The following is a 15,401-nucleotide window of genomic DNA, read 5'->3' as shown; positions in this document are numbered from 1 at the left end:
TAGGGAGTCTGCAGAGCGAGGTGGTTCAGAGGGAGAAAAAGTGAAGAAACAACAGAGTTTTAATGTCAGACTAGTGTTTCAAGGGTTTGTTTTACTCAGTTGGACGTCCCAGTGGGGTGGGAACTATTCTGCCAAAAGGAACTATTCTGCCTGGAAGTTCAGAAAGAAGTGTATGGAAGTCCAAGTTGGTTTAGGCCGCTGTTTTTGTCACTTAGATGTTATCCAACGCCCTGCCGTGGTAAGCCCCACCCGCCTGGTGCTCGCAGGAGGTTAAAACAAGTGAATAAGGTGCACATCTCTCCTGGAAGAGCCTCAAACTTTCTGAGTTTAATGAGAGTGCAGAGCGAGGAGGTGTGAGGGCTGAGAAAGTGGGAAAACAAGAGTTTTGGTATCCAATTGGTGCCAAAAAGTTTTAAGGGTTTGTTTTACTCAGGTGGATGTCCCAGAGGGGTGGAGACAGTGACAAGAAGGTCAGACAGAAGTCTATGAAAGAAAAAGTTAGTTTTCCTTTTTACTAAGATGTTATTGTGTGTGCCCTGAGATGGTTAGCCCCGCCCGCCTGGTGTTCAAAGTGGTTTAAAACAAGCAAACACCATCTATCCTGTCTGATTGGTGGTTTGTTTTATTGTATCGTGTGTACCAGGTGGGTGGGGTTTACTGTACCTCATGGGATTAAATGAAAATAGCGGTAAAGTTTAGACAAAAGTACATGAAATCAACTTTTCTACCACTTTCAGTTTCACCTGACAGTTGTCAAAGTCCTGATATGGTAAGCACCACCCGTCTGGCACCCCAGGTTGGTTAAAACAAGTGACACAGGTCCACCAGCTCTACTGGAAACGCCTCAAACTTTTACCGAAGTCAAAGGAAGCCACGCGGCGAGGAGAGATGCAACACGCACTGGTTGTTGATGTCAGATTGGTGTTTGAAACTACATTTGAGGGGTTTGTTTTACCTCTCTGCATGTGCCAGACGGGTGGAGTTTACCAGAAAGGTATGACTTGGTAAATGTGGAGCGTTTTAGAGATTCTAAGAGAGTTTTGAGAGTCTGTTTCAGTGACCGACATCTCACCTGAGACTATCTGGAGCCTTTATATCATAAACTCCACACGTCTGGGGCTCCAAGTGGAATGAAACAAACAAAAGCTAGAGAGAGAGGGAGCGAGAGAGGGAGAGAGAGAGCGCAAGCGAGAGAGCGAGAGGAAACAAGAGAGAGATAGAGAGCGAGAGAGAGAGAGCGAGAGAGAGCAAGAGAGGGAGAGAGAGAGAGAGAGAGAACAAGAGAGAGAGTGAGAGAGAGAGCGAGAGAGAGCAAGAGAGGGAGAGAGAGAGAGAGCGAGCGAGAGAAGAAGAGAGAGAGTGAGAGAGAGAGCGAGAGAGGGAGCAAGCGAGAGAGCGAGAGGAAACAAGAGAGAGAGAGAGAGAGAGAGCGAGAGAGAGAACAAGAGAGCGAGCGAGCGAACAAGAGAGAGAGTGAGAGAGAGAACAAAAGAGAGCGAGAAAGAGGAAACTGGTTTCTAAAGTTGGTAGATATATTGATCTGTACATGTTCGATTGGTTTTAGAGAATAGTTTGTTTTACTCTCCTGTGCGTTCCAGGCGGGTGGAGCTTCTCCACACAGCAACAGAACAAACAGGAGCTTCAGATGAAGTATATTTATTATTATTATTATTAACAATATTTAGTCCTCTTTAGTCCTGAGTCCCACATGTCTTATGATGAAAACCTGGTCCTGGAGCAGGCTAAGCCCCGCCCCCCTGGCACTCCAAGTGGGACGAATCAAGCGAGGGGCTGATGTCATGGCTGCGGCGAGGCCGGAGGGTTTTATGAGCGCGGGGCCGGCGGGCAGCAGAGTGGTATTAAAGTTTACAGCTTCAGAGGAAATGTTGCGGCGGCGCTCCGGCTCTCAGAGTCGAGTTTCACCGTGTGAAGTTTATACGCCAGTGATGCCGGTTTTATTTGGTCGCTGCGGACGCCGTGGAAGAACGGAGCGTTTGTTCGGCGGTTGCGGGACGTCCAGCTGGGACACGAGGCCGGACGGAGACATGCCAGCAGCAGCTGGACCGGGTCCTCAAGACCTGGTGTCCCGGTTTCACTCTTTAAAGGACCAGTTCATCACATTAAACCTGTTTTCTGTTAGTGGAGACGGATTCCTGGCTGCAGCGACCTTTAATATTAATATAATATTAACCAGCTTCATCTGACTTAAAATAGAGAGAGAGAGAGAGAGAGAGAACAAGAAATAGAGAGGGAGAGAGAGCGAGAGAGAGAATGAGAGAGAAAGAGAGAGAGAGTGAGAGCCAGAGAGCGAGAGAGAAAGAAAGAGAGAGAGCACGAGAGAGAGCGAACAAGAGCGAGAGAGAGAGCGAGAGAGACAAGGAGAGAACAAGAGAGAGAGAGTGAGAAAGAGAGAGCGAGGAAGAGAGAAAGAGAGAGATGACAGAGCGAGAGAGAGCACGAGACAGGGAGAGAGAGAGAGAGAGAGACGACAGAGCGAGAGATAGCAACAGAGCAGGAGAGCGAGTGACAGCGAGAGAGCTACAGAGCGAGAGAGCGAGAGAGCTACAGAGCGAGAGAGCTACAGAGCGAGAGAGCTACAGAGCGAGAGAGACGACAGAGCGAGAGAGCTACAGAGCGAGAGAGAGAGAGAGAAAGCGACAGAGAGAGTGAAATATATACAAATTGGCACTCAAATGATTACAGAAAAGTCCCCACTTTTTACAATTTCTAACTTAATTTTTATTAAATATTTTAATGAATTTAAAAATATATATTTTATATTTTTATTTGTACATTTTGTATTTATTTGTCTCATCTATATTTATTACATATATTTTATTTCATTATTTTATTTTATTTTTATTTCATGAATTTTTTTCTGCTCTCTGAATATTTCTGGACGTGTTTTCTATTAATTCAGCTTTTATTTCCTGATCTCTCCCCTGATTGGCTGCTGAGCGTGTCATTAACCCCTGAGAGCCTCTGATTGGCTGCTGAGATCTCTGAGTGGGCGTTAACCTTCGGAGGGGTCCAGGCGTCGGGCGCGGCGTCCGTGTTTGGAGTTGTTGTGGACGAACATGTTGTCAGAGACGGCGAGAACATGACCGTCAACGTTGACCGTGGTGGAGACAACCACCTGCAACACACACACACACACACACACACACACACACACACACACACACACACACAGTTAGTCCTGCAGCTGAACATTATTATCTGAACTCATAAATAATAATAATAATATTAATAATAATGATAATAATAATAATAATGATAATAATAATAAAAACAAAAAAACAATAACACTAACACTAACAATAATAGTAATAATAATAATAATAATAAAATAAAAACAATAATGATAATAATAATAATAATAATAATGGTATAATACTACTAATAATAATTAAAACAAATGTAATAATAATAATAACAATGATATAATAAAAACAATGATATAATAATAATAGTAATAATAATAATAATAATAATAATAATAGAGTCTGACCTGGAACCTCCGCATGTCTCTGGGGTTTCCTGCATTTTTCAAACAGTTCTGATTGCACTTGAGGAAGAACTTGAGGAAGAATCTGCAGAAAAACAGACGGAGGAGTTAAAAACTGATCCAGGACCAGATAATAAACAAACAACATGAAGACAGAGAACAGATCAGAAACTGATCCAGGACCAGATAATAAACAAACAACATGAAGACAGAGAACAGATCATAAACTGATCCAGGACCAGATGAAACTAAAGTTGGGCTCAGTTTGACTCGTCAGGACGTTCAGTTCACATCAGCTCATCGTTCAGAAGAATAATAAAAAAATTATTCAACAGCTTCAAGAAGATAAAAAACAACCTTTTTTCTTATCTAGTGAAATAAAACAATACAGATATAATTCAGCAGCTACTTTAATAGAAACAAACAGCATTAATGAAACAAACAGCAGTGTGTAAAATGACTCCTGATATCAATAAATCTATAAAAACTTTGATGATAAAAAGAAAGAAAAAAATGCTAAATTATTACAAAACTTTAAAACGTGATTTAAATGCACAGAAATTAGTAATTAATAGAATATAATAAAAGACTAAAAACTGGATTAAACGTCAGTTAGACTTAAAAACATGAACATGTGTGTGTGAGAGTGTGTGTGTGTGAGTGTGTGTGTGTGAGAGTGTGTGTGTGTGTGAGTGTGTGTGTGTGTGTGTGTGTGTGAGTGTGTGTGTGTGAGAGTGTGTGTGTGTGTGAATGTGTGTGTGTGTGTGTGTGTGTGAGTGTGTGTGTGTGTGTGTGTGTGTGTGTGTGAGTGTGTGTGTGTGTGTGTGAGTGTGTGCGTGTTGTGTGTGTGTGTGTGTGTGTGTGTGTGTGTGTGTGAGTGTGTGTGTGTGTGTGTGTGTGTGTGTGAGTGTGTGTGTGTGCGTGTGTGTGTGTGTGTGTGTGAGGTCACAGCTCTCTCTCAGCATCATCAGAGATAAAGTCTAGTTAAAGACACTTCCTGTAGACTGATGGCGTGTCGTTAAGCCCCGCCCCCTCAGTTTTTCCCGCCGCTAGCCGCTGATTTACGGCATTTTTTACGGCGGCGAGGAGTATCGATGAACGAGGGGGGGGGGGGTCGGGATGGATGGCCACCTTAATGCACCTCCTCCTCCTCCTCGTCCTCCTCGCCGTGTAATCGGCGCTCATCCATCTCTCGGACCGCCGCCCCCCCTCGCCGCGGCCCCCCCCCCCCCCCTCCTGATGGAGCGCTTCCTTTTTAATTGCCACATTATCACAATAATAATCCAGACAGTTAACAAGCGGCAAGGGTCGCAGACAGACATGTCACATTAACCAGGGGATAACCTCGCCACCCCCCGCTGCAAGGCATGCTGGGAGACAGGAGGGGGGGGGGGGTTATTAATGGGGGCTCTGTGAGGTCGCCATCGATTGGCTCCGTTAATACGACACCAACAAGATCAGTAAAAACACTCAGAGAGACCGCAGGAACGCACACAACGCCTCATACGCTGCTGATGATGTCATTATCAGCTCATTATGAGGTCATTATGAGGTCATTATGATGTCATTAGGGCGGCCCTCGCTCTGCCAATTAGTGGAGTTAATTGGTCGCTTTTTTTTTTTTTGTTTTTTAAGAATTTTTTTTTTTTTATGCTTTTTTTCAACCTGGATGTTTAATTTTTGGATGATTTTTTTGTTTGTTTGTTAGAAATCTGCTGATTAAAGTCTGAATTCATGTGTTAAAAAATTATGTTGGGATAATATAATTATATATAATAATTCATAGATTGTCATATATATATATATATATATATATAATATAATTATATAATATTGTATAATAATTCAAAGATTGTAATATATATATGTAATATATATATATAATATATGTAATATATATATATATATACACATATATATAAATATATATACATATATATATATATATATATATATATAAATATGTATATAACGATGCTTTGTCACCTGTTTGTATGAATGCTTATTTTTTGGTTAAATAAAAAAATAAATAATAATAAAAATTAATCATTATGAGCTCTTTCATACATCTAAGAAAATAAATATATATATAAAGATATTTGTGTAAGTATAATTTTTGATTATTATTTATTAATTAATTTAGCTGAAAGTTTGTACTTTAATTAAAATATTCCTGGGTTATTTAAGGCATAAGTGTTACGTATTTTCATTAATGCTTTCGGAAACCATTAATCCATGCAAATAAATAACTAAATAAACAAAGTAACAATCCATAAATGAATGTAAATATTAAATGACTATATAGTTTGCAGCTGATCTGAAATATTAATATTAATTTAAGGTTCAATAGACTCAGTAACACAAACATTTTAAATTGTCTAATAGATATAAACATGTAGATAAAAATAATGACAACGATTTACAGTAAACAACAAAGATTTAAACAAACAAACAAACAAGATTATATTCAGTAAAAATCTCAATAAAAAGACGTTTGTGTTGAATGTTTGAATGTTTTCTGCTTCAGATAAAAACTGACTGTGTTTCTGAGGATCCACCAGAGAGAGAGAGAGAGAGTGTGTGTGTGTGTGTGTGTGTGTGTGTGTGTGTGTGTGTGTGTGTGTGTGTGTGTGAGTGTGTGTGTGTGTGTGTGTGTGTGTGTGTGTGTGTGTGTGTGTGTATCGACTGAAAGCTGATCTGCTGCTGGAGCCTTAATGCCCTTTATGGCAGAGAACAGAATAATGTGGAGCATCGATCAGACACACACACACACACACACACACACACACACACACACACACACACACACACACACACACACACACACTAATATGCACACAGCAGGCTGCCCAGTCCACACACACACTCAGGAATACAGGATGATACACACTGAGACACACAAACTGAGATACACACACACACAATGATACACAGATAAGAAGCTGCTCACACACACACACACACACACACACACACACACACACACACACACACACACACAAATACACAGTTACACCTTTAAATGAACCATACTATTTTAATTAAGGTACAAACTTTCAGCTGAATTAATTAATAAATAACAATAAAAATTATACTATACATACATACTTATATATATGTGTGTGTGTGTGTGTGTGTGTGTGTGTGTGTATGTGTGTGTGTGTGTGTGTGTGTGTGTGTGTGTGTGTGTGTGTGTATATTTCAGCTTCTGTTGAATAAAAACTTGTTTTTCATTCATCTTTTCTAAAACGATTCTTTAAAATATGTGAATGGAAACAATCTGATTTCTGCTACAGATCTGCCAGAGTTCACTGTGACATAAACATGATAGATAGGAGGAGAAGGAGTCACAGCTCCTCCTCCTGCTCCTCCTCCTCCTCCTCCCTCTCTTTAAGTTAATGGGAGAGTTTCAGTCTGATGGTGTCAGCTGTCACCTCATTACACCTCCAACAATCAATGACTGACAGAGAGAGAGAGAGAGAGAGAGTGAGAACTAGAGAGCGAGAACTAGAGAGCAAGAACGAGAGAGCAAGAACTAGAGAGCGAGAACGAGAGAGTGAGAACTAGAAAGACAGAACTAGAGAGCGAGAACGAGACAGTGAGAACTAGAGAGCGAGAACTAGAGAGCAAAAACAAGAGAGCGAGAACAAGACAGCGAGAACTTCAGAGCGAGAACTAGAGATCGAGAATGAGAGAGCAAGAACGAGAGAACGGGACAGTGAGAACAAGAAAGCGAGAACTAGAGAGCGAGAACGAGAGAGCAAGAACGAGAGAGTGAGAACTAGAAAGACAAAACTAGAGAGCGAGAACAAGAGAGCGAGAACTTTAGAGCAAGAACTAGAGAGTGAGAACCGGAGAGCAAGAACGAGATAGCAAGAACTAGAGAGCGAAAGAGAGTCCAGGTCTCTCTCTGAGTCTCTGATAGACCTGGACCCTCTCTCGCTCTCTGGTTCTCGCTCTCTGGTTCTCGCTCTCTAGTTCTCGCTCTCTGGTTCTCGCTCTCTGGTTCTCGCTCTCTGGTTCTCTCTAGTTCTTGCTGTCTTGTTTTCTCTCTCTGGTTCTCGCTCTCCGGTTCTCTCTAGTTCTCGCTGTCTTGTTTTCTCTCTCTAGGTTCTCGCTCTCTGGTTCTCGCTCTCTGGTTCTCGCTCTCTGGTTCTCTCTAGTTCTCAGCAGTCTGTGGGTTTCTCTGGACCCTCCTGACTCCTAAAACACTAATAAATGTTTGAGTTGTTCACACTTCTAGACATGATGGAGCTGATTCTACAGAATTTATGGATTATATTGATTTTATATTGATTATAGATAGATTATAAATAGATTACAGATATATTATATATATATATAATATATATAAAAACCCTTGTCAGATGTCAGAAACCTTCAACAGTCTGTGATGATGAAACATGATGGAGGTCAGAGAGGCTGAGAGTGTGTGTGTGTGTGTGTGTGTGTGTGTGTGTGTGAGTGTGTGTGTGTGTGTGTGTGTGTGTGTGTGTGTGTGAGTGTGTGTGTGTGTGTGTGTGTGTGTGTGTGTGTGTGTGTGTGTGTGAGAGAGAGAGAGAGTGTGTGTGTGTGTGAGTGTGTGTGTGTGTGTGTGTGTGTGTGTGTGTGTCTGACTGACTTCAGCGTTTTTTAACCCGGCCACTCCAGATGATGTCACCCTCCGACCACACCCATAGAGCACTATGGGAAGCAATTATGTCGGAGTCAGATTACAACAAGGGCCTGATGAACACACACACACACACACACACACACACACACACACACACACACACACTCTCTCTCCCCTGAGTCTGTCCCTTATTACGTTACGGCAGAAAGAAAAAGAAGCAGAAAGAATAAAATCAATATTTTCAGTATTTTTAAAAGCTGCCGTGTTGCCGCCGCTCGCCGTCTCAGCGTGACGCTCGCCACCTCACCGCCACCGCCACTTAACCACCTGACCGCCCAGCCAGCCCCGGGCCTCCTCCTCCTCCTCCTCCTCCTCCTCCTCCTCCTCCTCCTCCTCCTCCTCCTCCTCCTCCTCCTCCTCTAACAGGAGACAAACTGGAATAAAAGCACAAAGCTAGCATGGAGAGAAGATCACAGCTATCTGTCCTGGTTAACCCCAGAAACTCCTCAACTGTTACTGAGAGGAGGAGGAGGAGGAGGAGGAGAGAGAGGAGGAGGAGGAGGAGGAGGAGGAGGAGAAAAGTGAAAAGAAGAGGAGAAGAAGAGGAAAGAATAAGGAGAAAGGCAGGAAAATAGTGATGAGTGGAGGAGGAAAGAGGGAGAAAAAGAGGTAGAAGGAGAAGAGGAGGAGGAGGAGGAGAGGAAAAGAAGGAGGAAGAGGAGGAGGAGCTGTTGGTGAGGAGGAGGAGAGAGAGGAGAGGAGAGAGGAAAAGAAAAGAAGGAGGAGGTGTTGGGGGAGGAGGAGGAGGAGGAGAGAGAAGAGGAGGAAGAGAAAAGATGAGAAGGAGGAAGAAGAGAGAGAGAGGAGGAGGAGGAGGAGGAGGAGGAGAGGAAGACAAGATAGAGGAGGAGGTGGAGGAGAAAGGGGAGAGGAGAGAGATAAAAAGTAGAAGGAGAAGAAAAGGAGGAGGAGGAGGAGGCAGAATAATGGGGATGGAGAGGAGGAGAGAGAAGAGGAGGAAGAGGAGGAGGACAAGGTGGAAGGAGGAGGATAAAAAATCAGGGAAAAGAAGAGGAGAGGAATAAGGAGAAAGGCAGAAAAATAGTGATGAGTGGAGGAGGAAAGAGGGAGAAAAAGAGGTAGAAGGAGAAGAGGAGGAGGAGGAGGAGGAGGAGGAGGAGGAGGAGGAGGAGGCGCTCCTCATTAGGAGGTGAGTGTGTAATATTGACTCTGTTGGTTCTTCTAATAATTAGAGAGATTCAGATGATTCTCCTCAGCTGCTAATTAGGATCTGAAACAAGAGCAGCTTCACCCCCATTACACTACATGATCATCTCAGCAGCAGGGTGGGGGGGTGTGTGTGTGTGTGTGTGTGGGTGTGTGTGTGTGTGTGTGTGTGTGTGAGTGTGTGTGTGTGTGTGTGTGTGTGTGTGTGTGTGTGTGTGTGTTGGCTCTGCTACAGGACATCAATAATTCACCAGCCAAGATGGCAATTACAGGACCATGTACAATCAAACTAAATATTTGATGAGGCACTAAAACAGTCCTGGAACAGATCTGCCTCGTCTAGGAGCCCCACACACACACACACACACACACACACACACACACACACACACACACACACACACACACACACACACACCGTGACACACACACACACAGGCCTCTACTGTCTATTGTCACAACACATTAGGTGGCGGTCCCTTATTCCCCAGACTTTGTCTTGACACGCAGAAGCAGTTTATTCTGCTAAAGGAGCCTCGCCTCTATTCATTTGTTCCCTCTGAAATATTGAGCACCCACATTATTATGCATCCTCCTCTTCTGTCCTCTCTTCTTCTCTTCTCTTCTCTTTTTATTATTATTTTGTCTTTCCAGAATAAAGAGCAAACAAGCAAAGAGGAGGAGGAGGAGGAGGAGGAGGAGCATTAGATATCTGACACTAATCAATCAGAATCGATCGCAATAAACACAGGAGGAGCTCACACCTCCTCCCCCTGCTCCTCCTCCTCTTCTTCTGGACAGAGTGAAGTTTTTCTGCATTAAATATAATATGACACACAATCTAGAGGAGGGAGGGCCTAGAAACAGCCTAGAAAAACCCCAGATACAACCTTTAAAAAGCTTGAAAACAATTTAAAATAGTCTTAGTAAAGCCTGGAAACAATACAGGGTTAGCCTTGAAAATGCCTGGAAACTGTCTAGAAAAAAACACTAGATACAATCTGGAAAAAGCCTGAAAACTATCTGAAAATAGCCTTGAAATAACTTAGTAAAGCATGGAAACAATATAGGAAAAAATTTGAAACAACTTTGTTAAGAAGCCTGGAAACAGTCTAGAAAACCTACTAGATACAGTCAAGAAAAAAACTACATCAAGCCTGGAAAAAACTTAGATACAATTGGGAAAATGCTTTAAAACAGCCTTGATCTAAATCAAAAATAGACTTGAAATAACTTTGTGAAGCCTGGAAACAATCTAGAATTAGCAAACAGCCTGGAAACAGTCACAAAATAGCCTTGAAATAATCTAGGAAAAGCCTTGAAAATACCTGGTAAATAAACCTGGAAATAACATAGAAATAAGATTGAAATGACTTGGTTAAGAAGCCTGGAAACTGTCTAGAAACAATCTATGATCCTCCTCCTCCTCCTCCTCCTCCTCCTCCTCCTCTTTTTCTGGCCGGAGGGAAATTTCTCTGCATTAAAAATAAAATGACACAAAATCTATGGCTTGAAAAAAAGAAGTAGAAACATGTAGATGATGACTCCATCAGGATCGATCTCTAAGGACAGAAAGAGAGTTTGTCTGCAGGGAGGAGAGTTAATAATCATAATAAAAGTCTTCTTCTTTGTTGGTTTCAAAGATGAACTATCTGTCACTGTTTGTGCAGAATATTTTATTTATACCTGAAAGTCCATAACTACACAATAACACAAAGAACAAACCCTAAACTTGTAAATCGTGTTCACGCCGTTGTTTGTGTTACTGACAGTTTTAGCCACGTTTTTAACAATCCTGAATTGTTTGTGTTTTTTTTTGTTTTGTTTTAATCTTGTATTTATAATTTAGTACCAAGAAGTTCCTGATAATCGTTATCTGGGCTAAGATATTAAATGCTAAAAAATGCTAACTTGGCTAATATATTAGGTTGCTAACAAATGCTAACTTGGCTAACATAGAGAGTTACTGAAAATGCTAATTTTTGAGACAATAGTAAATCTTTTATCATATGCTAAGTTAGTTAAAACACAAACTTGCTAACAAACGCTAACTTGGCCAAGATATTAAGTTGCTAACAAACGTTAATTTGGCTGAGACAATAAGTTGCTGAAAAAAAGCTAACTTCACTTAGATGGAAAGTTTTCAACAAATGCTAACTTGACTACAATAGTGTCAAGTTATCAAATTAACATGACTACAAGTTAGCATTTTTAACAAACACTAACTTTGCTACAAAAGTTTTCAATAAATGCTAAATTGGCTAGGATAATTAGTTGCTAACAAGTGCTAACTTGGCTAAGAGGGTAAGTTGCTAACAACTGAAAATGCTAAAGTAGCTACAACAGTAATTTTTTTATCAAATGCTAAGTTACTTATGATAAAAACTTGCTAACAAATGCTAACTTGGCTAAGATAATTAGTTGCTAACAAAAGTGTAAAGTTATCAAGTTAACTTGACGAGTAAGCATTTTTAACGAACGCTAACTTTGCTACAACGTACGTTTTCAACAAATGCTAAATTGGCAAAAATAATTAGTTGCTAACAAGTGCTAATTTGGCTAACAGAAAGTAACTGAAAATGCTGACATTGCTACAATAATAAGTTTTTTAATCAAATGCTAAGTTAGTTAAGACAAAAAGTTGTTGCTAACAAACGCTAACTTGGCTAAGATATTAAGCTGCTAACAAATGCTAACTTGGCTGACATAATAAGTTGCTAACAAACGCTAACTTTGCTAAAATCGTAAGTTTTCAATAAATGCTAAATTGGCTAAGATAATTAGCAGCTAACAAGTGCTAACTTGGCTAAGAGGATAAGTTGCTAACAACTGAAAATGCTAAAGTAGCTACAACAGTAATTTTTTTTATCAAATGCTAAGTTACATATGACAAAAACTTGCTAACAAACGCTAACTTGGCTAACATAATTAGTTGCTAACAAACGCTAACTTGGCTAAGATATTAAGTTGCACTGAAAGAAGACAACAACATTATAGTTCCTGCTCTCTGTTTATCATCACTATTAGAACCTTTTACAGCAAAACCAGAGACAGGAACTACGTTTTTGGGGTCAAAGGTCAAATAAATCATCATGATTTTTTAGCATAAAAATGACATCATCAATACATGTAGAAATAAGAGTCATAACACTTAACTCCCTATAACACATTTGGCAGTTTGACCCTTTGCCAGTTGGACTGTAGGGCAGAATAGAGTGGTAACCATGCAGTTATTTATTTTAGGCCTGTTTGTCATGTGATTTGACCGTGTTTTACTGTAGTTCCTTGGTTGTTACAGCGTGCTGATTGAACATAAAGAGTGTTTGTGTGTAATAAGAGAGAAAGCAGCAGAATAAATAAAGTGGATTAAAGTGTTTCAGCTGCTGGAGCCGACAGCAGCAGAGATGTTTTTACATGAAAGAGTTGTAGATTCTTCCCGTTTGTCTTCTGTTGTTTCCTGTTAGCTCGAGGTGAGATCTGTGTCTCTGTGTGTGTGTGTGTGTCTGTGTGTGTGTGTGTGTGTGTGTGTGTGTGTGTGTGGAGAGAAATGTTGTGAAAAATAGGAGAAAAAAGAGAAACACATGCTGAGTTCCTGGAGCGCAAAGACGAACAGAACATCCCATAATTATTTCATACTGCAGGAGAGAGACTGAAGGAGGCGAGTACACACACACACACACACACACACACACACACACACACTAACACACACACACACACTCTCTGGCTGCAGCGTTGCGTCACACGGATGATTTTTCGATCGTGGAGACAAATATGCTGATTGTCATGACAACACTGCCAAAATACAGCTGAGGAGTAACCTGAGTTCAGTGTGTGTGTGTGTGTGTGTGTGTGTGTGTGTGTGTGTATGTGTGTGTGTGTGTGTGACATCATGACTTAAAAATGAGGTGGAAATCGGAGTGAGGAAATTATTCCGGGGAAGAAAAAAAAACATCCGAGCGCCATAAAAACACTCTGAGAACGCCGAGCTGACCGACCAATCAGACGCAGGGAAACTCACACACACCCATATGATGTTTAAGAGCCAGAACACACACACACACACACACACACACACACGAAGCATCTTTAACGCTAAAGAATATTTTATCTGTGAGGAGATAAACATCACGTCTGTCACTTTCACACCTCAGTGTCTCTAAAAGACTCCGCCCCACACACACACACACACACCCTGAGCGAGGCTGTCCCGGGGGATGATGGGAGTTGTAGTGTGGTTGTGTATGTGGACAGCTTGGCAGCATATTGTGGACCAGAGGGAGCGCCGAGCGAGCAGCTGCCACCAGATAAACCACAACACAGGAGGGAGGGCCTGGAAACAGCCTGGAAACAGACTGGAAACAGCCTGGAAAACAGCTAGATACAGCCTGGAAACAGCCTGGAAACAGCCTGGAAACAGACTGGAAACAGCCTGGAAAACACCTAGATACTACCTGGAAATAACCCTGAATAACAGCCTTGAAACAATCTGGAATCAGCATTGAAATGACTTAGTAAAGAAGCCTGAAAAACTGTCTAGAAAATACCTAGATACAATCTGGAAACAGCCTGTAAACAGACTGGTAAAACAGGCTTGAAATAATCTAGGATCAGCCTTGAAATTACCTAATAAAGCCTGGAAATAACCCGGAATAACAGGCTTGAAACAATCGAGAATCAGCATTGAAATTACTTGGTAAAGAAACCTGGAAACAGTCTAGAAAAAAACCTAGATACAACCTGGAAATAGCCTGAAAATAACCTGGAATAACAGCCTTGCAACAATCTAGAAATAGCCTTGAAACGATTATGTAAAGAAGCCTGGAAACAGTCTAGAAACAGCCTGGAAAATAACCCTGAATAACAGCCTTGAAACAATCAAAAATTAGCATTGAAAGGACTTGGTAAAGAAGCCTGGAAACAGCCTGAAAATAGTCTAGAAAAAAACCTAAATACAACTTGGTAACATCCTGGAAACAATCAAGATACAGTCTTGAAATAACCTAGTAAAGCCTGGAAACAGCCTGGTCTAAAAGCCAGGAAACAATCTAGAAATCTTCTTTACACGAGTATGTAAAGAAGCGTGGAAACAGCCTGGGAACCTGTTCTGGCTCCGAGGGGAGAGAGAGGATCCTGCTCCACTAAATTAATAAAAATTAAAGCCACATTTACACTTCCTGCGATTTGTTCTATTAAATATGCAAATATAATTGGTGGCTCTCCGGCTGCGGTCCAGGAAACTCCAGGCAACCTTCAAGGCAGATCCAGGGGCAGAAAACGTTATGTTAATGTGGACTGAGAGGAATTCTGCAGAATATAAAGACGTGTGAGTTCATCACAGTCTGATGTCAAAGAAACAAACTTTAACTGCTTTGGTTTTTCATCTTTCTGCACTTTTCTTCTTGTTGTTTGAGTGAAATGATTTCAGAGCAACTTTTTGGCTGGATTGTGTCCGCTGAGGTTAAAGAAAAGGTTTAATAAAAAGGTCAACAGCTCCAGTCTCCACATCGCGCTCCGTGGGACTGAAACCAATCAATGAGGGCCTGAGGGCGGCGCTGAATATTTCATGGGTCAGGGGTCGTGAACTAAACATTTCCAGGAAATAATCAGCTCCTTAAAAACCATCAGAGCCTCGTTCCAGCGCCGCTTCTTTCTCTCCCAGCTGAAACTTTGAGCTGGTTTCTATCTGTGATGCTGAACACACAGCTGGACTTCATGTCCCATAATGCTCTGTTCTTTAGCTGTGATGGAGTGTGTGTGTGTGGATCATCTCTGCTGAACTGAAGGATTTCTTTATCCTCTCCGGACGCTGAAGAATCCTTCAGCTTGTTTCTGATGAAATCCTCCTAAAACCCGGCAGATAAACTCCAAACAGCCCCGAGCTACAATCTGAAAACTGGACCGCTTCTTTTCCTCAACAGTTGACGAGTCGGAGACGTGAGCTTTGACGTGAGTTTCATCACTCGGGGAGCGCTCGGGCTCAGAGGCACGTCGGCAGCTCCAACCCCAGTTAAAGCCTCCCAAATTAAGGTCAGGCCTCCCAATACCAGA

The 15,401-nt window shown here is 41.6% G+C and overlaps 1 protein-coding gene across 2 annotated transcripts in view; it reads right to left on the bottom strand.

Moving 5' to 3' along the window:
- Positions 1-15,401, bottom strand: part of LOC131982369 (transcription factor COE3-like) — a 184,599-nt gene that overhangs the window by 56,348 nt on the left and 112,850 nt on the right. For both annotated transcript variants that reach the window (XM_059346995.1, XM_059346996.1), the window contains 2 exons: positions 3,512-3,593; positions 3,019-3,136 (listed from right to left, as the gene is read on the bottom strand). In XM_059346995.1, coding sequence (XP_059202978.1) covers positions 3,019-3,136; positions 3,512-3,593 — 200 coding nt within the window. The remainder of the gene's footprint in view (positions 1-3,018; positions 3,137-3,511; positions 3,594-15,401) is intronic.

This window comes from Centropristis striata, chromosome 12 (assembly GCF_030273125.1).
Source record: "Centropristis striata isolate RG_2023a ecotype Rhode Island chromosome 12, C.striata_1.0, whole genome shotgun sequence".
NCBI lineage: Eukaryota > Metazoa > Chordata > Actinopteri > Perciformes > Serranidae > Centropristis > Centropristis striata.
This window is presented reverse-complemented; position numbering and strand designations above follow the sequence as displayed.